Source organism: Haliotis rufescens, unplaced genomic scaffold (genome assembly GCF_023055435.1).
Source record: "Haliotis rufescens isolate VD_foot unplaced genomic scaffold, xgHalRufe1.0.p SCAF_45, whole genome shotgun sequence".
NCBI lineage: Eukaryota > Metazoa > Mollusca > Gastropoda > Lepetellida > Haliotidae > Haliotis > Haliotis rufescens.
Genome location: NW_025964168.1, coordinates 2,277,892 through 2,302,720, shown reverse-complemented (window position 1 = coordinate 2,302,720; position 24,829 = coordinate 2,277,892). Strand labels below are relative to the sequence as shown.

Genomic DNA, 24,829 nt, shown 5'->3' with positions numbered 1-24,829 from the left:
TCAATTTCAAGAATTTTATTTGTACAATTGCTGTAGTTTTTGAGACTACATGATATATACATTACAAAATGTACATTTTCATTTCAATGTGTTACTGTACAATACAACCCATGTTTATGTACCGGTATAGCAAAGACTTTTAACTTTTAACACTACTACATGCACACAACAATGCCTGTTTGGCACAATCAATAAATTACCAAACTTATGTACCATCTTTTGACTAAAAATGTGCAGTGTACATAACAATGTTTTTCTACGGTTGACGTCATCATTTAAGCAGTCAATATTATCACAGTTTCATTTGCTGGAATTGTTAAAGCTGGCCTTTTTTCAACACGCAGTAAATGTAAAATAACTTCACAACATACATGTATTCAGAAAATGCTGTGATCTAACCACGATTGGAGATAGAGCTTCTTTGGACATAAAATGACTAATCTGACACACTAAATATTGATATGCTTTATATAGCATTGTAGACAATCATGTTACTATAAGTTTGCAATAACTGCTAGATTCTACATGAACAAAGTCATGTATTCCCTGAGACCTATAGCAATAAATAACTTAAAAGTGATTTAATTTTATTAAAGGTAAAAATTAAATAATATGTCTCATAAACAAATCTTAAGCAATGTTAAGCAAGACTCTTATTGGTTTCAATATGATCAATGCCTTATGCCGTAAAGTTGATTTCTTCTGAAAAAACGACACTGGATTTTGTCAAATTTTGACTCTTCATGTTGAGTAAAAATGATGATCTTCCATTAATGCACATTCAAACTCTCTCCATGCTCAAGAATTACAGTAGGTGCAGCTGTAAAATACCATGGCAACCAGATCTCAGGATTCCATAAAGTCTTCTTGATCGCTGTCAGGTGACAATTCAGAATCATCTTGATTGAAGTCCCAGAGATCTGTCAGGGCATTCACTGAAACAAAATAAATTTTCAGATAAAAAACAAATAAATACTTACTCAAATGAAATGAAATCCATGTATCTGTATCAATAGTGACACACGTAAAAGATGGTGCTTGTTGTTACCCTGCCTGGTGATCAGCATTAAGGGAATATTTCAAGGACTGCATGGTTCAGAGTCAGTATAATCTGGTCGAGTGGGGTATCTATGAAAAATTGCTGCACAGTATTTCTGTGGCTGGTACTATGAAACCAGCACAAGTCCAGACTAGTACAAGCAGCAACACACATACACACACATGTATGCATGTTGCTATATGTAAGAGAAATAATCTTAAACGTGACGTTAAACCCCATTTCACCTCACTTTAATAATGACCCTCTTCCATGTTTCTGGAAGAGATAATCATTTGACAAGTATCAAAGAAGTACTGATTTGTGTTTAATAATAATAAACGATAAAAAGAAATGAAATAATGGTATCTGATGCAGTGATAAAAACTGAGCTTGCAAGTCAAGGGGTCTTCGTCATAACCCTAATATCAAAACCTGAGGATTTAGGGGTCCCAAGATTCAAATACAATAGAAGATTCAAGTGACACTTCTTAAACACTCTGGTGTGTCACAACATTGTTAAATCTCTTCCAGGTGCATTCAGGAGGACATGTCAAACACAAGCAAAACAAATCCCTTCATGTGTTCCTAAATCTCTTTCTATCGGCACCCTGATTATGGGTTTGGATCAGTCGATCAGGTGGTGAAGCTTGGTTGATGGCATGGCATGGCATTGTAGCTCAACAATGTGAGATGTCGCTCAAATAAATCACAGACACATGAAGATCTGGCGTAGAATAGGTCTTCAGCAACCCATGCTTGCTGTAAAAAGCAACTATGCTTGTTGTAAGAGGCGACCAACGGGATCGAGTGGTCAGGCTCACTGACTTGGTTGATGCATGTCATCATCCCAATTGCATGGATCAATGCTCATGCTGTCAATCGCTGGATTGCCTAGTCCAGACTTGATTATTTACCAAACGGTGTCATATAGCTGGAATATTGCTGAGAGTGGCGTTAAACAACAAACAAACCAAACCAATCATATAAATCACAACAATCTTTCTATCACTATAGTTCAAAATTAAGGGAAAGTGAAGGTTTCATTGTTTGTGATATTAAAGATGAAAGACTAAGTGCATGTAGTAGGTCCCTAGATGATAAAAACAATACAAAAAGCCTCAATCCCAAGAACCCCCCTTACGTTTGATTATTTGTTTGTGTGTTTGTTGTTTAACGCCGCACTCAGCAATATTCCAGCCATATGACATCCCCCTAAATTTGAACACTGTGTTAACATACATTATGACATGGGTTTTCAACTTACTCTCAGTCTCCTGGTTGCCTGGCAACTGTCTGAAGAGAGAGGTGAGACCACAGATAAGAGTGACGTAGTCGTGTTGCAGCTCGTAGTCGCGGTCGGTGAGGTACTGCTCATGCCGTTGTTGCAGGAGTTGGAGCAGCAGGAGTCCATCACGCAGGCTCTGAAGGGTGTGGGCAGGATGCTGCCCCTTGTAGTGCTGGTACAGGCGTAACATGCACACCACCAGACACCGGCCGGCCTGCAAACACAGCATGCATCTGCTTGTATAGTATGTCACCATCCTGCACATACAGCATGCATCTACAGTAGAGTGACAATCTTGCAGCTCTTTGGATTGAGTTACATAAAACATGCACCAGTGTAACGTATTATTGAAAAATGCAAGCTAATATTTACATCTGCATCTACCTGGGGCAAGTTCCTTAAATCGAGTCCTGATCCTGAAATTACTGCATGCATTTACAGTATTGTAGAACACAAGGGTCTGACTGCATGTTACTATTAGAACAAGCCAAATTTTCTAATTTAGACACAAACTGGACCCATTTGCACAAATTGATCTTAAGGCAACATTTTTATTTTATTACAAAAGTGAGGTAGGGGAATAAAAAACAACAACAAACAAACAAAAACAGTCAGATGTTTTTTAATTGACTTTTGTCCAGAACAGTTAGGTAGGTATAAAAAAAATATTCTGGAATAACAAAAGTAAAACAACTCAATTTTTCAAGAACATTTTATTATATCCCTGGCACACAGCTTGTGAACAAATGACAATATAAAAATATTCATGTTTTGCAGCATGGGCGACGCTTAAACTGGTCACCAGTGCGCTTTGCGATGACAAGCTTTGATGGTATTAGAGAAGGATCCGAGCGAGAAATATCAGCGTGACTTCTCTTTGCTTTACACTCAACGAGGAAACAAAATCTTTTCATGTTTGAACTTTTCATGCATTTTTTAAAGTAAAGATCGGCGGTAATTAAAAAAGGAGTTAATTTTATTTTTATTTTTCGTCAACATTTGGACTTTGAAAGAGCAGCGCATCCGTAAACAAAGAAATAAAAAAAATGTCCCCTAAAGCTAAAGTTAAACCATCATGTCTAGTAATGTTTTATGTGAAATTTAATACTTTTGACCAAGTTTGTTATACCTGTTTATTCACCTGAATTTGCTGAAAGGATACGATGTGGTTTTTTGGAAGCGCATATTATTACTTGATAAATCTTTTTTTTACACTATGAATCATAAACAACTTCTATTCTTATCTTTTTTTTAAACTCTGAACAGACAACATAGATCGTGTTAGGTAGGCAGAGCATGTAAACCGTTTTGTTGACATCTACCATCTACAACTCGACCTTCGTTAAACCGCTGATCATCTGTAACGCTCATCAATTATTTGGGCCTTGTAGTGAGGCATCACTGTACTACTAAAACTGCGATTCTTTACTTACACTGGTATGTCTGTTGTGGCAACATTACTGAGTAGAGAAGACTGTCCAGAATGGTAGACTCACCTCTTGACTGCAGGGGCAGTTGCTGCCTAGGATGGTACTGGCGTCGGCGGGATCAGAAGCCATGTTAGTCAAGCATGTCACCGTCTGGAAGCATGGCAACACATATTTGTCTCATCAACTGGACGGCTGGATTGGATGCAATGCAGTAACAACAAGCATGAACAAGTGAAATTAATAACATAGCATTCATCCAATGAGATATATTTCATACATGAGAAACATGGAGTAATGGAAGAACGACATTGAACAGACAAGTGGCATAGCTGTCATTGTATAAAATGATAAGTGGACCTCATACTACAAAACACACAACAATTGTTTGCAATAAAGGAATGCAATTGCAAAGGATCATTATCATGTTCCTTTCAGCAGCTGTGGGTCCCTTTTCACAAAGCAATCTTATCACTACTACTATCAGGAGTGTACTGTATGCTAAAGTACGGCAGGTACAATTATCAAGACAACAGAGAGCTTGCTTTTTGGCGGTTTTCTATATATAAGTGTGATGTCCTATCTTTTACATCACAATGTCGCATAATAGTGATGTGCAATGTGGAAGGAAACCTTTGCACATCTTGCTTAGTTTTCTTCAGGTGTGGGGGGCAACTCATGTTAGTGAACAAACTTGCCATGCTACATGCTTTCAGTGCCTGTCATAAGTTCAGGTGAAATATTACGGTGTAAACAAACAGCTTGAGCATTTTGAGTGCCATATTTTATTTAGGCTGTTGTTGGTGATTCTGTAAATTCAGATCGACAACCCACTCAAAACACTAGACTCAACCCATGTCATTTCACTCAATGTATTTTTTATCACCATAGAAGTTGCTGTTTTTTTAGTCATGGTAGAATGGAGATAAACATACTGTGATTAACATTTGAAACGTCATGCTGCATGTTTGGTTTCATATTCAAATATATAAGTAACCTAGCTCTATATTAAAAACACAGTATGTTTATCTCCTAATTAACTATTCTGCTAATACCAGATCCTGAAGTTCATCATAATATGATAGGGAGAAAGAAAGAACAAAGGGGGCTGACCTGTTGATAGATGACCTCCCGGGTGTCCCAGACTGTGTCGTCCGTCAGCTTCAGGCTCACCAGGTACAGATGCAGGAGGGGACACGCCTCTAACAACATGAAAGGTATTGACCATCAACATACCGGGTACGCAAATTCGTTTATTGTCATAACAAACAAAATATATAAAATGAAAAACCTTGAATCAACTACCTTTCACTAAACTTGATGAATCCAAATACAGTAAACTATGTTTATAACGAACAGACATGTACTTATAACATTGTGTATAATGAACTGACGGATATAACAAACCGTGTTTTGGTCCCGTCCATTAACTGCTTATATGCTGTACTGGTATATATGCTTATAACGAACTACGGTTATAACGAACAAACATTAGTGGTCTCTATGAATTCGTTAAAACTGTAGTTTACTGTACATGAATGTTCTATTTCTGTTTGTTTTGAAATAATGGCAGAAGCAGCCATTGGCTGACAAGAACCTTTTCAACTGAGGCAGGGATGCAACAAAGTTTGAGACAATTATGAGGCAGACTAATGGTTACATACAAAGACACACACTCCAGAAAAAATCTGAAATTCCACTAGCCTTAGGACACCTTTAACACATGTTAGACACACATCGACCCTACTGAGATAACTGAGGCATTGAAATCTCTGTGGACAGAGATCATGGGCATGTTGATGGCAGCTTGCATGTTAGGTTTATTCCAGGAAGCATACTGTGTTTGTGTATCAAGAATTATTGCTGTCCATCTTACCATGCTTACTGAAATGACACTTAAGAGTTACCACAGACACCAGATACAGGCATTTTTCGATACAAAACAATTTGAGTTTAGTAGTCATGTATTTGTTTGAAACATCACCAAGTGAGTTAGACACAGTGTTTTAATGTGTTCACACTTAGTATACCCTGTCATCTATGAACCTTCCAAGTGTAGAAATATTTCCTCTGTTGCACCCCTCCTCTGTATTCTCAGGGCAGAAAAAACATCAGAGCAAGTGGAGTTACCTGACTTTGTACAGAGAACCTGTACAACTTTCTGTGTGCGTGTGAGATGCCCTAGTACTGTGACTGCCCGTGTGATGATGCCCCACTGGGTCATGCCGACCTTGCACTCCAGGCAGGTCAACAAGGCACCTCTTGCCATGGCAGAATGTAACCTGAAACATGAACATGATGAACAATACCTGAATGTACCCGTATTAGCATCGACAATCTCATTTAAAGTCAGTTACTTTACACCAACAAAATACAATACTGTGTGAAGATCTGATGACTCCTCCATAGAAGAACCATCCAATCTAAATGAAGGATGTGTTGGTTCTTGAGCCAATCAGATGTTAGCTTTCTCAAACAATTCAGCTTCTGACCTACCATTTTGTCGCCTCCTGTGGCAAGCATGGGTTGCTGGGGACCTATAGTTCTACCCGGAACATGGAAGCAACTGACAAAGGCACTGGTGCATCTCGTTAATACTCTCAGGTAATATGAGACATGATAAGCTTCAGTCTCTATCATACATATAATTTCAAATGATCCATACAAACTTTTAGCGAACAAATTTTGGCCTTTTCAAGGTGTTTTCAAGGCTCAAAGTAAGACCCAAGTGTGCTAAAAAAACATCACACTTCAGTGTTTCAACATCATTTATCGAGTTAGTTGTCTTAGAACTTGTTGACTGTCATCTGACCAAGGCTACATGATAAGCAGTCATAGTTTACAAAATGTGCCCCCTTCCTTTTCAATTAAGACTGATAATACCCTTCTTCATTTGTGAATACCCAAATTTATTTTGTGTATCATACTGTGCATTATTTGTTTGTTTGTTTGTTTGTTGTTTAACGCAGCACTTAGCAATATGCCAGCTATATGATGGCGGTCAGTAAATAATTGAGTCTGGACCTAATTCAGTGATTGATATCATGAGCATCGATCCACGCAACTGGGATTCAATAACATGCATCAACTAAGTCAGTGAGCCTGACCACTCGATCCCGTTAGTTGCCTCTTACGACAAGCATAGCCGCCTTTTACAGCAAGCATGGGTTGCTGAAGACCTAATCTACCCTTGATCTTCATGGATCTTCTGTGCATTAAGCATGTTCACATGTTAATCACTTTCCAAGTGTTTGTTATGTTTATTTGTGTGAATAAACACAGTCACAGGGTGCTGTTGTTATATATACAAAAATCTTACTGTTCCCCTCAGGCAGGTGTCAGGCACTGAGATCTTATTTTAAAGCTAGATCTTGCTTGACAATGGTATAAGGATCTATATGGAAACGTTCGCTGTTACAGTCAAAGAATGATGTTGTTATGCATAATTGTGTTCCCTTGTAGGCTATTACCGTTTTAACCGAGCCATCAGCACTGAAATATGACGACGTTTTAATCTTGGAAAAATATTAAATACAAAATCAACAGATTCTGGCACAGCTGAAGGGCCACTGGGCCACCAGTGCTGTTTGTGTCTTGTCAAATTTGAACTACTGATTTACATTGCTGTCTACCTGAAATGATTGTCATCCTTCCAGATGCTGGCTAACAGAATGATGATGTTGAGTGCTTCCTCTACCATACACACATTGTAGGACTGAAACACATAAAACATGGAGGTTTTCTGAAAGAGCTGGGAGGAAAACATAACATAACATCTTACTGAACAGAGCGCTCACATTCAGGAGCTCACCTGGATGTACGCTGTTACATTCTGTTATGTTGCTGACCTGCCTGGGTAGACACTGCTGGTCTTATCCAGGTAGTCTACAGCACACTTAGGACCAGTTGTTTATTATGATGTGACTCGATTTTTGGACGAAAACAACTAGACCCTCCAAATCTTAACTAGTCTGGGACAAACAGACTAGTGGCCATATCTATCCATCAATGCTTGCTGGTGCAGGTCATTTTCAACACACTGTGCTTTACCATACACTAAGATCAATGAAAACTAATTCTTTAATGTGCAGAAATACAGCTTTTAAGAGGTTGGTCACATGACCGTGAAATTGACTTTATAAGTGTATGCCTTTGAAAGACTTAATTTGACGTTTATACTGTTTTCATGAGACCGTGTTCTTGGAATGGGGTAAACCCCTGGGACTTCCCATGCACGAATAAATACAGAAGCTCCTTTCTCATCATTTAGGCCCTTTAATCCTCAACTTATCGTTTTAGCATACATTGGGATAAGTCAGAGAGTTTGATTGCATGTCTGTTCAAAGATATCCTTGGTACAACCCATCCTAGAGAATAAAACAAAGAAAAGCACATCCAAACTACTGTAGTATCGACTCAATTTGTATCTAGACTACAGTGACAGTCTACAGCAATAAATGAATGTACCTTTGTGCCTATTTTACACATCTTTCACCTTTCAGTGATTGGCCAATTGATCAGTGATGATTAAAACTTGTAATAGCCACATGTTCATTAAAAACTTCAGAAATATCTCCTGTCACGTTTATTGCATTGGCCATTTTGACAGCTTGTACTTGGTGTAAATGTATTACGACCTGCTGTCATTGTGACTGACTGAGGACTGAGGTAGTTCGTAACAGACCTTTCCCATCTAATGGTGATATTATTTGAATACATTTGTTCCCAAGAAACTATAAACGTTGTCCCTGTAGAGCAAGTTGAGCATACATACGCTCATGTCACCTCTCATTTTGAGGAACTATTTTATTCCGAGATACAGCTGGTTATTGTATGCTGTCAGTGTAAACATGAAGTCACACATACTAAATATAATTGTGTACAGATCAGGGTCTACATCCTTTCAGGTAAAAATAATGCCATAAAACTTTTACAAACCTGTAGAGGTTATGAATTCTCTGATGAAATCCTCCTTGGGGCACTTATTGCATTTTCCTGGCTCAAGAAAATCTACATGACATAGTTGTAACCATTTTCCTTAATAAAAATTGTTACCACACAAAAAACTTTGTTTTTTTTTGTATGATATACGTCCACCCTTATGGTGCCTCACCCTCCACGGCGCGTCCCGCCAAGGGAAGCAACTCTCACCCAAATCACTTTCCATATGTCTAATGCTGACGGAATGTGGGGAGGCGGGTGGCCGTGCCCCAAGGAGGATTTCATCAGAGAATTCATAACCTCTACAGGTTTGTAAAATTCTCTTTCAGATTAAATCCTCCTTGGGGCACTTATTGCATCAAGATAGACTCCTAAAGATAATCTAGGAAGTGGCATCCGTCAGCAACAAGCGTGCATAAAATACATCGTATTTTGATTATTTCAATGAATAAACAAGAGTTCAATAAATGGAACCAACCTTATCGTGAGGCACCACCGTCGAAAGGCGGGGGCTGGAGACCATACACAATGAAAAGAGCCATTCTTTGTGGCTTATCATATCGAGAACTCGAGACACACACACCCCCCACCCCACCCACTTTTTTGAACAAGTGATATTGGGGGCACAGATCACGAGAGACTATAAACCCGCACAGAGCTAGGCCAGAGGGTCCCCGTAATCGAAGGAGTGCATGTGCAATTACGATGATTATCGACTAGTAATGGCTGGTATTGTATCGACCGTAGAAGATAAAATCCGGACCGTTACTGAGCAGTGTTATAACCGGTCCGGGCGGTCTAAAATCTCGAAGGCTCAATCGGCTAGAGATGTAGAACTTTGCCCAGTTCGGAGAACTGACTGACCAAACCGAGCACGCTCGCTTGAGTGTTTGTCGAGTTGGTAATGTTTGATGAACGTGCTCGGCTGGCTGCCGCGGAGCAGATCTCCTCAATGGGCAGAGCCGCAGCATACGCTTGTGTCGTAGCCACTGCTCTAACCGAATGAGCCTTCAACTTGGTAGGGGGGTCCCTGCCTTGAAGCGTGTACGCCGTACATATAGTAGAGACTATCCACCGCGAGATAGTTTGTTTGCTCGCAGGTGAGCCAGCCTTCCTACCGCCATAACAGCAAAATAGTTGATTATCCTTACGGATACCCTTAGTTCTGCTGATATAGGACTTAAGGGTCCTGCGGACATCCAAGACATGAGCATGTCTTGTAGTGGTCCCCGACGAGGAAGGCTGTGAAAGAGCAGGTAGCTCAATAGGAGCCGTCACGTGGAAGGCGTGTGCGACCTTAGGACGGTAAGAGTCCGGCAGGCGAATACTGACCCTGTCCCGGTGAAAGACAGTTAGTTCGGGATCGGCTGACATTGCGTGAATGTCGCCTACCCGTCTGCCGGACGTTACCGCCACAAGGAACGCCGTCTTCCAGCTCAACAGCTGAAGAGAGAGAGACGACAGATCCCGAAAAGAATGGACCGGACAGCCAATCAAGAACGATTGACAATTCACAAGGGGGACTGATCCGCCGGACAGGCGGTCGGATCCTGTCCACACCTGCTAAAAAACGCTGCACTAATGGGTGCGCACCCAAAAGTGCCCCGTCGACGGGGACGTGAAAGGCAGCGATAGCTGTAGAGTACCCCCGGACAGTCGATGCGGCCAGGCCGACATCTAGTCGCGACTGGAGGAACTCAAGTACGGCTACGAGATCTGCAGAAAAGGGATCTGCAATCCTTCTATCGACACACCAGCGCGCATAGCAGGCCCATCTATCCTCGTACTGAACGTTTGTCGAATCCCTCCGCGAAGCCAGTATTGTGTCTGCAACTCGTGCAGGAATACCGCTCTCCTGGAGGCGATTCCGGACAGTGGCCAAGCCACCCACTGAATCCTGGGATTCGGGTGGAGGGCCTCGTTCTGGGATAGGAGGTCCGGTCGTAAAGGTAATAGAACAGGAGGCTGAGCCAGAAACCTGAGTATGACTGGAAACCAACTCTGCGCCGACCAAAGGGGTGCCGGGAGCACAAGTAGTCGCGCAGGCTGAGTGGCTAGCTGAGACAGGACCTTGGAAATCAGAGGTACTGGGGGGAATGCCCACAGTATTCTGTCCGTCCAATCTAGCTGGAAGGCGTCCGGTGCCACCGACCTCGGGTCGGGGACTCGGGAGCAGAACGTTGGTGTCTGGTGATTCACCCCAGACGCAAACAGATCCACCTGGAACGACCCGTATAACTGGGAGATAATCCCGAATATCCCCGGGTCGAGCCTCCACTCGTGAGGAGCGAGGATCCGGTGAGACAGAGCGTCCGCACGGACGTTGTCTACCCCCGGGAGATAAACAGGTAGCACCCTGATAACGTGTGAGTCGCACCATAGGAGGAACTGCCACGTCTCTTGGAGAAGCGACGGAGACACCGTTCCCCCCTGCTTCCGGATGTAAGTCATCGCCGTTTGGTTGTCCATCTCTAGACGCACCACTTGGCCACGAAGCAGATCCAGGAAGCGTTGGAACACCAACCTGACCGCTCTCAGTTCTAGCACATTGATATGCAGTTTGATCTCCTGCTGGGACCATAGTCCCGAGGCAGTGTGATCGTTCAGAACGCCTCCCCAGCCGGAGAGTGACGCGTCTGTTTGAACTGTGAAAGACGGCACGGGAGTGTCGAGGGGGAGCCCCCGGGACAGATTCCCGACCTCGGTCCACCACTGAAGGTGTGCATTGAGCCACTGCGGAGTCTCGAGAACAGTCTCGAGATCTTCCGAGTTCACCCAAAGTCGACGGAGCGCTTGTTGAATGGGTCTCATTCTCAAGCGCGCCCGCCAAACCACATCCACTGTCGCCGCCATGTTGCCCAGTAACTGGAGCCATGTACGAGCAGTGTGACTGGCGGACAGAAGGAACTGGGAAGTAACACTTCTGACCTTGGTAATGCGATCTTGTGACAGAGATACAAGTCCGCTCACCGTGTTGAAATTCGCCCCTAGGAAGACTAGATTCTGAGTAGGGCTCAGATCTGACTTCTTGAGATTGACTATCCACCCTAGAGTGATCAGAATATCTATCACTTGTTGTGTAGCTATCTGACTCAGGGATTGCGATAGAGCTCTTAGTAACCAGTCGTCGAGGTACGGATGGCAGAACCGACCTTTTGACCTGGCCACTTGGGCGGGAATCAACATCAGCTTGGTGAACACCCTCGGGGCCGTAGCGATCCCGAATGGTAGAACCCTGAACTGATAACACCTCCCGTCGAAAGAAAACCTGAGGTATTTCTTGAACTCGGGGTGTATGGGTACGTGGAGATAGGCGTCTTTTAGGTCTATTGACGTTAGCCATTCTCCGGTCTCGACAGCTGAGATCACCGAGCGCAGTGTCTCCATCCTGAAGGACGGTACCTCTATAAGTTTGTTCAGCCTTCTCAGATTGAGAATAGGCCTGAACCCTCCGTCTTTTTTGGTGACTAGGAAATATGTCGAGTAGAAGCCGTCGCTTTCCTGTCCCACGGGAACCGGTTCGATCGCAGCCTTCATAAGAAGTGCGTCGACCTCGGCACGGAGGAATTCCGCCCTCTCCAGGGTAGCAGGCACCGGAGTGTGCTTTATCCCGGAGAAGGGGGGCGGATGATGTTTCCACCGAGGCAAATGGCCATCCCTTAGAGTGGACAGGGTCCAGGGATTGGATGTGACTGTCTCCCATTCCTGCAGGAATAGAGCCAGTCGGCCGCCTACGGGGACATCCGGCTTGAGGCAGCGGACCCCGGCTGTCGGCATTTCGAAAACATGCGACCGTGGGTCCGCCCGGGGCGCTTCGGGTGCTAATGGGAACCCGATGGGTTCCCGGCCCCGCGAAAAGGCTGCTGGCCTCGACCAGCTGCCCTGCCCCGGCCCCTGCCTCTCTTGCTCCTCCCGGCGCCCTTACCTGAAGGAAGCGGCTGCTTCCAAGCAGGTGCAGACTTCTGACCCGGCGCGTCAGCGTAGGAGGAAGCAAGTGGAGAGGTCCGCTTACGCGGTTTAACGCATGGTACCTCCAACAAGGCCTTAGAATCCTTGATGGAGGCATACAACTGTGCGGCCTCTCGGACCACCGGCTGAGCCCCAGGGAAGAGGGTGGCACCCATCTTATAAGGCAAAGCAAGTAGATCCTGGCGTGTGGAAGCCGAGTATTTGGATACCGACATCCACAGCCTGCGCATGCCCATGACTGCGCACATCATCTGCGAGGCACAGCTACGAATAGCGTCCCTCGCAAGATGACTATGTACCTCCGTAAGTTGCGCGGCCAACTCCGAAGAGTCGGCCGGCCCCTCTCCCGCTAACTCCCTCTGTACGGCCGACAGATAAGCGGAGTGTACGGACACCCGGAGCTGCTGACATGCGTTACGATTTTGCTCCTCGAAGCAAACGTAAGCAGCCTTCAGCTCCGTACCGCACGCGGGAAAGGGTGGCAACCGCCGGCCCTGCTTGACCTTAGCCAAGTTGGGGGTCGAAGACCCCCCCAGGGTAACGGAGGTCCAGACGCATTCGTCCACCACCGGTACCTCAAAATCACCATCCTCTGCTAACGGGTACCGCTTAATAAGTTCGGGCAGGTCGAACTTCCTGCGGGCACCCGACAACAGAGGGTTGATGACTTCATGCACCAATGAAGACAGAATACGGAGCCGCACCTGGGGCGCCTTGCTCGGAGCAAAAGCGTCCCCCGGAAGGCGGAACTCAGTCGGATCCGACTGGGGCATGGGCGCAGCCACCTGAGGCAGTACCTGGACAATCTTGTCCCGTACATGCCTCAACGAGGAAACGAAGGAAAATATTCCCGAGGTCTCTGAGTCGTCTCCCCCCTCCTCCATCCACTCCTCCTCTCTCGATTCCGAGCCGAAATTAATCGACTCTTCCCCGAGAGAAGAGGCAGACGAAGTCGGAAGGGGACGCCCGAAGGCCTGGGCCTTCGCATCCCCGGGCTGCACCCGGCCCGAAGCCGAGTCCCGGTCCTGAGGTGCCGGGGGTTCAAGGGAACCCACATGGCTCTGGGCTAGAAATCCGCTAGAGGAAGCCTCGGCCTCGGAAGAGGCGTCTGGCTCCGCTAGGGAGAACTGTGCGTCGGTAGTGAACGGGCCAGTGCCCGCCACCCCTCCGCTGGGGAGCGACCTCGAGCCGGCGCCGAAGCCCGGTCTGAGTTCGTCCCCGAGACCAAGTGGCCTGCCTCGGCCGACGCCGGGCATATCACAAGGTCTCGAAGCCGCGTCCGGCGCCGACAACGGGGAAGGCTCGGTCCGCAACTCCTCTCGGAGCTGAGACTTTACCTCCTCCATCATCGACGCCATCTGCGACCTCAACAAGGCAGAGATGTCTGCCAAAGACGGTGCAGGAGAGGGTGCAGTGATTGTGACGGGGACCCTAGAGCCTTCTCCCCCGGCCCCCGGGGAGGGAGCGGAGGAGACAGTCTCAGCTGCCTTTTTACCCTTTCTTACTTTTTTTGAGGGGGGCGGGGCGGTCTTTGCCGATCTAATGTCCACCCCCGCCTTCAATAGACCCTTAAAGTGTAAGAGGTCCACATTGCTCTTTTTCTGCGCCCGTGGTGTGAATGCAACACAGATCGGGCATGACCCATCGTCATGCCCGTCTTCGGCCAAACACCTTATGCAAGTATCATGCCTGTCTTGGGGGGGAATCGAAGCCGAGCACCCCGTACACAGTTTGAAGGTCTGTAAAAAAGACCGTAATTTTTGAGTTTGGCGGGAAGGGTAATAAAGTGTATCAGTGCGATTGAAAGATCGGAAAGATACGTGCATAAATTGTGTAACTAGAAGCAAAGGCGTAATTTAGAATGCGATTGGTAACGCGATACTAATAGCCAATGTCGTAGTATAATTATAACACCAAAGTGGGCGTGTTACGCGCGAAGGTGTAGAAAACCCGTAAAAAAGGTAAGTGTAATTTAAAATAATTAACACACCACCTTGGGTTTATTTAAAGGAAAAGATTGTAGGCTAAAGCCCGATGATATAGAATAAAAAACCGAAGCCGTTTTTGATGGCCCTGGTGTTACATATATCATACGTGGCACTACAAAATGGACGCTACGACGGCCTTCATTTCAAAGGTATCGTACACGTGTCACATAATTACAACTTTATAACTTTACAATGCGAGGTATTACGCCTTTGCATGAAAGAAATGTACCATACATACAGTTTGGTCTGCCATGGTTCTTGTACGAACGATTATCTTGTCTTTATTTTGTCTTGAAAAAAACGGCACGTCTGTCTTTGTCAGATGACATAAGGAAAGTGATTTGGGTGAGAGTTGCTTCCCTTGGCGTGACGCGCCGTGGAGGGTGAGGCACCATAAGGGTGGACGTATATCATACAAAAAAAAAACAAAGTTTTTTGTGTGGTAACAATTTTTATTAAGGAAAATGGTTACAACTATGTCATGTAGATTTTCTTGAGCCAGGAAAATGCAATAAGTGCCCCAAGGAGGATTTAATCTGAAAGAGAATTATAAGTATTGTCTTTCACTTTGTGTGAGTTCATTGGATTATGAACCTTCATAGAGTGAGAGTCAAACATTGTATGAATGTCGTTGCACATCTTCCCGAGGCAAGAGAGTTAACTGACTCTCAAAGTCAAGTTTCCACCCTTGCAGAACTAGGCTGGAATTCCTGGGCTCAATGGTAGCGCCACCAGTGGCTATTACGAGTCATGTCCTTTCCATGCCTCTCCTATTGACCAATCAGATTCAACCTCTCGTATCACATGCATTTGCTTCAAACAAAACGGTGGCGCCCAGTCAAGACGATCTGATCGATAATCAAGATCTATATTGTGATAAAACGAGTGTTACATCGCGAAGTGCATCAAATCACGTGAGCACCTTGATTAAAAACATGAATAGATTTAGAAAATATCTGTTGACAACGAGTTAGCGGTGCACATGCTTTGCAAATCCTGCAGTCGACCGAAATCTGCATGACACTTTACGAACCGGATTTCGATTTGGGTGCGCGATTTTGATTGGACTATGCATAAACTCGTTAGTCCAGCCAAAATGTAACTCCATAATACCAGCCTAGTTCGGCAAGGGTGGAAACTGGACTTTTATAGTCAGTTAACTCACTTGCCTCGGGGAGAATGTCGTTGCAAGGATCATACTCCAATGATCTCATACAAAGTAGAAGTCAATTCTTAATTACCGTATTCGACGTAATAAGCGCTCAGGGCGCTCTCAAAAATTGGAAATAGGGGTCTCTTATTAGAATATTATTTTGGTAGAAAAAAAACAGAGTTGGAAGATAAATTTCGTGGATTATGCTGACAGCCTGAACTGTTTATATACGACAGATATATTTTCCAGAATTTAATTGCCCATAATTAAGGGTGCATATAACACATGAGTGCGTATTATACACGAATAGATAAGTCTTGTGTGCATTGATCAATCGGAAGGGGTGCTAATTGGGCGGTTCACTTGCCAATATATTAGCAAATATCGCCGTGGGCGCTTATAACGTCAAATACGGTAATACAATTACAAAATGAACTTGAATTGTATATATTGTAAAATAACAAAATTCTAGCAGCAGATCATTACTTCAGATTGATTGGCTGGAACAGTCTGACAATAATTTACGAATGTTGATGACATCCCCTGATATTCCCACAGGGATGCTTGTGAAACTGACCTCGCCCTGTGGGTGTGCAAGCTTGACGATCTTGTTCAGCAGGTTGAGCTCTTGTAACTGTCTGAACGTCACTCGGGAATCCAAGGACATTGTGTCATTATCGGAGGAAGATGTAACTGGGATGTCTGTGTCCATGGCAACTTCCTACAACGAATCAACAAGGAAATAAAATATGCACTGAACAAACTAGTGTTTGCAAACACAGAAGCAGCCACATACCCTTCCTCCATTTACTCAAATCTTAAGTCTTAAAATACCACCATGTACTTCCAGTCAAACACATTACTTCCAGACCTAGGACCTTATTTAAGATAACATATTCAGATCCAACAATACCCAAGTGTCAAAACTGTACAAGTAAAAGTGCAACAGTAGCTGGCAATAAATTAAATGGTACAACCATGTTTCACAATAATCTCAAAGATAACCTAGATCTATGCCTATCAAGATCAAATGTGGTCGGATTTGTAGAAATACATGCCAAAATTATGCTTTATGTAAAATATTGAAATCTTGCCACAGAAACTGACAATGATATAACCACGTAATCCTTTTCAAAGCAAGGCCCCATGCTAGAGACAGTATAAACCAAATATACTGATACATACATTAATACTTTCATCATCATCATCATCATCATCATCATCATCATCATCATCATCATTCATGGAGTTATTATTATTATTTACAGGCAAAAATAAACATTGCTTTGAACAGTATTTCAGTTAGATCAAGAAATCCCCAATACTGGTACATGTATTTCATAGACATAAGACAGATGAACCCCACAGCATAGGTATGCTGCTGGCAACTCAAAGATTAAAATGGACTGGACGACTGATAGAGAGGCCTACACTTGGTCATATGATGGAAGATACATAAAAACTGGGCTAAAACAAGGGCCTACCCCTGATGCAGAGCTGTCACCTGAGGCCCGGTATCCATCCAAACTAGCATCTGATCGGTTGTGGTTCCAGTCTGTCTTGTCCATCAGGGACCTCCTCACAGCTGCACTGAACATCACAAGTTTGTGCAAAGTCCGTAAAGAAGTCAAACATAAACACTCTAAATTATTGGCCGAACTCTGATAGTCCTTCAGTAACAAACCAATGGAGCTTGTCACAGATTCCAGGGAGCTTTCACTAACACTCCCCCGACCCAAACTGGAATTCAATGTCCCTGATGAAGACCCTGGAGCCGGGGCGTTGCTTAATATATCAAGGTAATGAGACAGGTAGTCATTTATAAGGGGCAGGATCAGCACGGCTCCCGACAGTTCCTGTGTGTGAGCGAGGTGTGGGTCAGTGTTCGGGACAGTATCACTGCACTGTGACAAGGACTTGAGCAAGTCCTGGAGACCCTCCACGGCCATGAGGTAGTGGTCTCTGGGTACAACACTGCACGTGTCGGCACTCTCCGCACTCTGTAGACTGGCATGGAGGTCAGACAACCTGCGGGTAACAGCAAAACGTATTCACACTATATCTCAACTGTATAACAAATGACAATTGAGTGAGTTGGATTTAATGCTCCTTCAAACAGTATTCAGTTGTGTTATCACATTCCAGTTTGTGTGAAGTTTTGTATATGTTACATGTTGGTTAAAGCCAAGTGCATGGGTATTTTCCTGAGACAGTCTGTCCAGCAGTCCCTGAAAGGAAGTCAAGATTTACGGGTTCAGTTTCTGAATCTCCTTCTCACTATGATTCCTTTTCAATTTAAATGCTTGTGTCTATCAACAGTATATAAAAAGTTAGTCTACATGGTCTAGGTCCTGAGTGAACAAACAGTTAATTCCCATTTCCCTCAAATGACACTTCGCTCCTCATTTAGTAAAGAAAAATAATAACAGGTTTGTTTATTTTGAATTCCCTCCCAAAATAAAAGTTCACCGTTTGCTTCTAACTGGTGACAGGATATGTGAGGTTGAATCTCTGTCGAACTGTATGTTGTGCAGGTCGAGGTGGGTGGCGGGTGAATGCAGCAGTCCAATCACCCCATGGTCGCCGGGATCCTGGGGACCCGCTGGATGATGCTCATACATGTGGTACACAAGACAGGGACCAGTTACCTCCCCTGTTGAAATTGACAGGAAACACCATATCACATATCTCATACTGCTGATAGTCCACATAAACACTAAATTCTATTGAAAATGATGCCAAGAGCCCAGTTCAGGCTAGTAATCACAAAAGGTTTAGGCACAGACGGTGATATTACCTCTTCATTTCTGAATACACAAATTTATTTTGTGAATCATACTCTTCATGAAGTGTGTTCACATGTTCATTATTTTACTTGTGTTTATCATGTTTATTTGTGGTTTCATATAATAAACACTGTCATAAGGTGTTGTTTAAACATATGATTTGAAAAGGTGCCCTTCAGCATGTTCAGGCACTGGGACCTTATCCAAACCATGCCAATCTGTGGAGATCCGGGATAGAATAGATCTTCAGCAACCCATGCTTGCCGTAAAAGGCGACTATGCTTGTGGTAAGATGCGACTAAAAGAATCGGGTGGTCAGGCTCCCTGACTTGGTTCATACATGTCATCATATCCCAATCGAGTGGATCGATGCTCATGATATCAATTACTGGATTGTCTGGTCCAGACTCGATTATTTACAGACTGCCGTCATATAGCTGGAATATTGCTGAATGCGGCGTAAACAACAAACAAATAAAACCTTGCCATCACAACATTAACTCTGCCACCAGTACTGAAATACAACCCATGCCAAGTGTTACCTCTGGTCATACTTGTGTTGAGGACATGTCTTCTACTCCTCTGTGTCCCTGGCTTCACTCCGACCGACTTGGTCATTCCTGCAAAAGCGGGCATAACTCTGTATCAAAGTGCTCATTCAACCACATTTCTCATGCCATAGATCTCGTCGTCGGAACTGTTGGTGCCTGAACCAACTGCCACTAATATAGGTTGGACTGTTGCTGGCCGTAGTCCATCTCGTGACCAATAACATGGCTCTATCTCGTCAACGACTGTGGCCACACAATGCCTCCATGTTTCTACTGTTACCCGACCAAGGGATTCCTTTACGAGTTGTTCAACAACGTCCAACGTCGATCGTCCAACGTCACCCTTGACGATGCCCCATACCAACCTCGATTGGATTCAGGTCGCAGTGATAAGGTGGCAGTCGTAAGACAGCGTGACCCTGACCCTTGATGTAACTGTAAACTTTATACACAGGGTCAGGTTTCATAGTTTTGATGATTTCATAGAGCTGTGGTTTCGTCGCTCGAGAAGGAAAGGTAAAGTTTCTCTGTTGCAGCCAAGTAACCATGTCTCCTTTACGGTTATTAGAAGTTGGAGTCTTGCTTTCTGGATCCTGCACACTATGATACGGTGCATTGTCCATGACAATGAGAGACTTGGTAGGCAAAGCTGGGACTAATTTATCTTTCACCCACTCCAGAAATACATTGCCGTTCATTTCTGTGTGGTAGTCCCTGTTGTCTTTGGCCTTGGCTCTAAAGACGAGGTCACAGTCTGGGAGGAAACCCTGACTAGCAGAACCAGCATGGAGAACTATGAGTCTTTCACCCTTTCCCATTGGTAACTTTCTACCAGACTCCTTACAGTCACCACTGGGTACCCACTGACTGCTGGCTGTGTGTGACGCATTTACCCATGTCTCATCTAAGAAGACGGGCTCATATCCTTCTTCACGTTTCTGCTTGGTACGAAGGTAATGATTTCGGAGACGAACAATGTCAGACCGTTCACACAACACAGCCCTATTTTCTCCAGTTATCTTTTTGTATTTGTAACCAAATGTATGCAACAGCTGCCATAGTTTGTACTTTGTAACACGTAAATCATGGTCAGTTTCAAGGTGTTTCTTCAAAATTCTTATTGACAGGTACTTATTTTCTGAGTGCAGTTTAACAATTGCACGTCTGACTTGATCCCTCTGAAAACTGAGTAATTTATCAACCTTGCATGGTTTTGACATGTTCCCTACCTCCTTGGCCTCACTATTTGTATCTCGTCCACTAACAACATTTTAAAGTTTCTGAGGGGACATACCTAGAGCTTTTGAAGCTCGTTTCAAGATTTTATTAATTGCATAAAAAGGCTTTGCTCTTTCTGCTTCACTTCTAAAGAAATCATACACATTCAACATCAACTGTTTAACATCTGCTGAGTAGCGCATCTTGTCATTGAATGAACACGGTCACTGTGTAGCACGTGCAGACCGTGCTTGCGCTGTTCCTTCCACGGTTTGTCCACCTACGTGTCATGTACACATTTCTATACAAAATTACATGATAGTTTCTTAAAGAACTTCATCCGTCATGGGTCTTAAATTAAACAAAATTCAGATTTTGTTGGGTACAGGGTATTCATGGTCAAGTACCGTATTGATGTTTCATACACTTTTCTGGATATCGAGTTATTTTGCAATTCATCGTTCTCATTTGGAGTCAAACGGACTGTATTAGAAAATTTACCTTTACGGGTTTTGCTATACGATATCATTATAAGGACTAGTGGGCTAAATATGTTAGTTTCTACCGCTGCTGTTCTAACCAAGAATCCCCATGGGGTGACATTATTGTGATGGAAGTGGAAGTTAATGTCACTTCCAGAAATAACATATGTAGCCCTGTAAAAAGTATGTAGTACACCTTGGACATTGGCCCCCAACATTGAGTTGCTGATACTACTTGAGACACGGAAGGTCATGTTTATCGTATGAGGAAGAGCATTTTTGGAGAACTTAGTAGCTTGGTCAAAGTTCAAAATCTAAAATATAAGAAACAACAGAACTTATATGTTACCCCCAACTACATACTTCACATGTGCCACATTTTCTTACATATTGAACAAAAATGACACATGAATTGTTTGATAGGCATTACTAGGCAAGTTGACGGATGAAAAAGTAGAGATAATTCATGGATAATTCATGGATAACAACTTCTTTATTTACCATAAAGGCAACATTTCAGTATAGATCTGTATACGGTTGTCAAGCAACCAAAATGTCGCCTTAACAGTAAATAAAGAAGTTGTTATTCATAAATTATCTCTACTTTCAAAAATGACAGTAATGGCATAAAAAGCCTTGTCAATATGGCTTTTGTGGCAGCCACTTGACCTTCAGTCAGGTGAGCTAACAAACAAAACAGGGGACTATCCACAAGACATACCGGTAATTGTCTCAGTATGGTTGCTAGCATCACTCACCTTTACTCAACACCTGTTGAGAACTAGGTTCCTGTTGTGCAGTGCTTGTAGATTGGCTTGGTTCACTAGATTCTCTCTCATTACACATGAAGCTCTGTCTTGAAGGGAAGGAAGATTTAGAATGTGGTGAAGCGTCTGGTCTCACTTTCCTACTGGCAGGACTCCGAGATGTGGGGCTTGAATGTTTCAACGGGGACCCTGAGTGATAAGCCTGGATCCTTTGTTCCATGAGTCTACATCTCTCCTCAAGTTCTTTAAATTCCTGATCCCGGAACTGCAGCTGGGTTTGTAATCTATCTGTGTCAGTTTTTAAGGCTTCTTTCAATGAAGCTTTCTGTGAATTCATTTGTTCAATAAGATGAGCATGATCTTCTCGCATCTTAACCAACTCTGCCTCTCTCCTTTTCAGGGATTCTCTCAGGATCTTAATCTCACCATCTTTAGCATACAAGTTGTCTTTAACTTCAGCTTTCTGAAATATTTGTGAGAACTTAAATCATGCCAATATCTGGACAACAACAAGCAAGTCATTTCTGAAGTTAGATTGGTTTGTTGTTTTACGCCGCACTCAGCATTATTCCAGCTATAGGACAGCGGTCTGTAAATAACCGAGTCTGGACCAGACATCGATCCACGCAAATTGGGATCAATGACATGCTTCAACCAAGTCAGCGAGCCTGACCACCCGATCCCCCTTAGTCGCCTCTTACGACAAGCATAGTCGCCTTTTACGGCAAGCATGGGTTGCTGAAGATCTATTATACCCACAGACCTCCACGGGTCTCTGAAGTGAGAGATATCTGGAGACAACAAACTGTAGTACATAACAAACTGAAAGTAATGATGCCTTCTATATCATGTATATCAAGTCACACATGTATTGGAATTCACCTTAACCACTGTGAAGAAACATAAATTGCTTTATCAACAGTGTTCGGAATTCAGCATGAAAGTCAAGGGGTCCTTGATTCCTTGCTCCTTGTCATTGCTATTGGTAATTGCTAATGCTATACGTCAAAGATTTAGGGGTCCCCAGATGCAGATTCTATTTGACCCTTTTCTAAATGGCACTGTGTGTGTCATATTCATAACCACTTATCACAACTACCACAAAGGTGACCTTAACATTGGCGGAAATCCAAATGACATTTGACGTGGAAGGATTTGTTAAAAAATGCAAACATTAAGCTCTATACCTGTAGACATGGTAGAAGTGACCAGAAACTGAACATGACATATTTGAACCATGTTTTACAAAACTCTGAATGCTGACCTTGACTTTTGACTAATCATAACCAAATCCGTTTCAAAGCAGATTTCCGTCCAAGAGACAAGTGAGTAAGTATGATTTTATGCCGCTTTTAGTATTATTCCAGCAATATCATGGCGGGGACACCAGGAAAATGGGCTTCACTAGTGACAATTTCTAACGCTGCTTGCAGGCCAATTCCAAAAGAACCTTATACCATGTATAAAATCCTGTTCAACAATGTTGTAAATTAAGATGTCCTTGACATGTGATTAGGAGATGGAACCACCCAGAACCTCAGTTTTTTACAAGGCATAACAATTTTAAAACTCTGCTTATTATCAAACCATTTCTGAAGCCATTGTGGAAAACCAATATGAGAACATACCTCTGTTGGCTGCTGTTGTAACCTAGAGTCTCCTCTCCCAGAGTCCAAACTGCTGTGGCTTGATACTGAGGACACATTTCCACCTTCACTGCCGCGATTGCTTGACAAAGAGGAAGGATATGCTGATGATGCAGTTGAGGATGACCCTTTTGATAAAGATAGTGACGTAGAAGACTTCCTTGAGGTTTGAGATACTGATGGGCAGGGAACAGGTTGTTGATCATCTGTACTGATGGGGTATCTAGCCTTCTTTCTGCCAAGTGGATAAGGTTGAGTTCCTCCATTTGATTTTGGATGTTCTTTCTTTGTTTTAGTTGTGTATGCTTGTGAAGCCATGACATCAATGCTTTGTATGTCTGCCTGGCTGAATACCATTTCATCATCCCACATTTCATCAAACTTTGCCTCAGTCTCATCATCTGTTCTTCGTCTCTTCTCGGGAGGCTTGTCAGAATCTCTTGACATGTTGACAATTTGACAGCTCAGACTTGAGTACAGAGGTTTGTAATTTGAAAACAGAGGATTTATAGCCATTAACAATTTTACAGACCGGCCAGATACAGCATCAATGGAGGTGACAGTGTCGTATCTGAAATACAAACAGAATTTTTTATGCACGTCAGATTACCATGATTATGTTGTAACATCCAACAATAAGCATAAGTGAAATATTTCTGTGGTCATCAGCTGATCATCTGTCAATATATTTAACATGTTTAAGGGTGGGACAAAGGTGTTGTGTGATCTACATGTGTGAGTAACTGAATGGGGTAATGTGAAACAATGTTTGCTGTTTGATTGATAACTGATGTAATGAATAATGAGAACTAACCTTATTTCCTTGGACACTTTGATTTGATTCCTTTATTGCACTGCATAGGTTGATAATTTTCATTGGCTCATATGCAAACAGAGGCTACATTTGTAATTAGCTACAATCTTTATAGAGTGCAGCTCAAATATTAGTCATACAGTGGACCAATACAACTCAATTTCAATGCCTTTTTTATCAGCTTTATTACTAAAAAGTTTTTAATGGTCTTCAATATCACAAACTGACACTGATCAGCTAATCATATATAAATGAACAGATGAGCGACATTTTTCCATCATCAACTTGTGTTTCTCGGATATTTGCGAAATATAAAATCAAGATTATGATACCTTGCTTAAGTCCGATACCTACCATAAATGTATCAATATTAAAGTTTGAATTTTGATGTCAATGTCATCGATGAATATCTTTTGAATGCAAATATAGGCCTACTGTCTCCCCAAAATAAGTTGGAATGTCGCACATTCTTTACTATGTTTAGTTGTGACATAGTAATTGCTCATTATTAGACTTGATCACACCAATACTGGTTTGTGGTAAATCGAATAGTAGCGAACAAAAGGACTGTCACATACTAAGGTTGAAAAGGTTTCCTGAAATCGAGTATTTCCGAAATAATATCCATGACAGTCTCGAGTTGTCTGCTTCAATTTGCCGCCATTTTGATTTTAAGGAATCATGGGAGTCTTGTAATTCTATGCAATGATATGTTAATAAGATCATTTTGCCGTTTAATGTACAAATAATAGCACATAAATAG

General features: G+C 43.1%; 1 protein-coding gene across 2 annotated transcripts; it reads right to left on the bottom strand.

Moving 5' to 3' along the window:
• Positions 1–24,743, bottom strand: LOC124145888 (ATR-interacting protein-like). 2 transcript variants are annotated; one of them, XM_046515843.2, is made up of 14 exons: positions 24,645–24,743; positions 24,067–24,150; positions 23,235–23,823; positions 21,598–22,069; positions 19,131–19,208; positions 18,272–18,455; positions 17,287–17,830; positions 16,380–16,523; positions 7,384–7,466; positions 5,882–6,033; positions 4,865–4,953; positions 3,821–3,904; positions 2,304–2,538; positions 1–935 (listed from the first exon to the last, which is right to left on the bottom strand). In XM_046515843.2, the coding sequence occupies exons 3-14, from the start codon at positions 23,766–23,768 to the stop codon at positions 847–849; spliced, it is 2,688 nt and encodes an 895-aa protein (XP_046371799.2). In that variant the 5' UTR covers positions 23,769–23,823; positions 24,067–24,150; positions 24,645–24,743; the 3' UTR covers positions 1–846. The 2 variants fall into 2 exon arrangements, with proteins under 2 accessions (XP_046371799.2, XP_048239149.1); XM_048383192.1 differs by having other exon boundaries at positions 24,067–24,132; positions 24,645–24,742.
• Between the last annotated feature and the right edge of the window lie 86 nt (positions 24,744–24,829).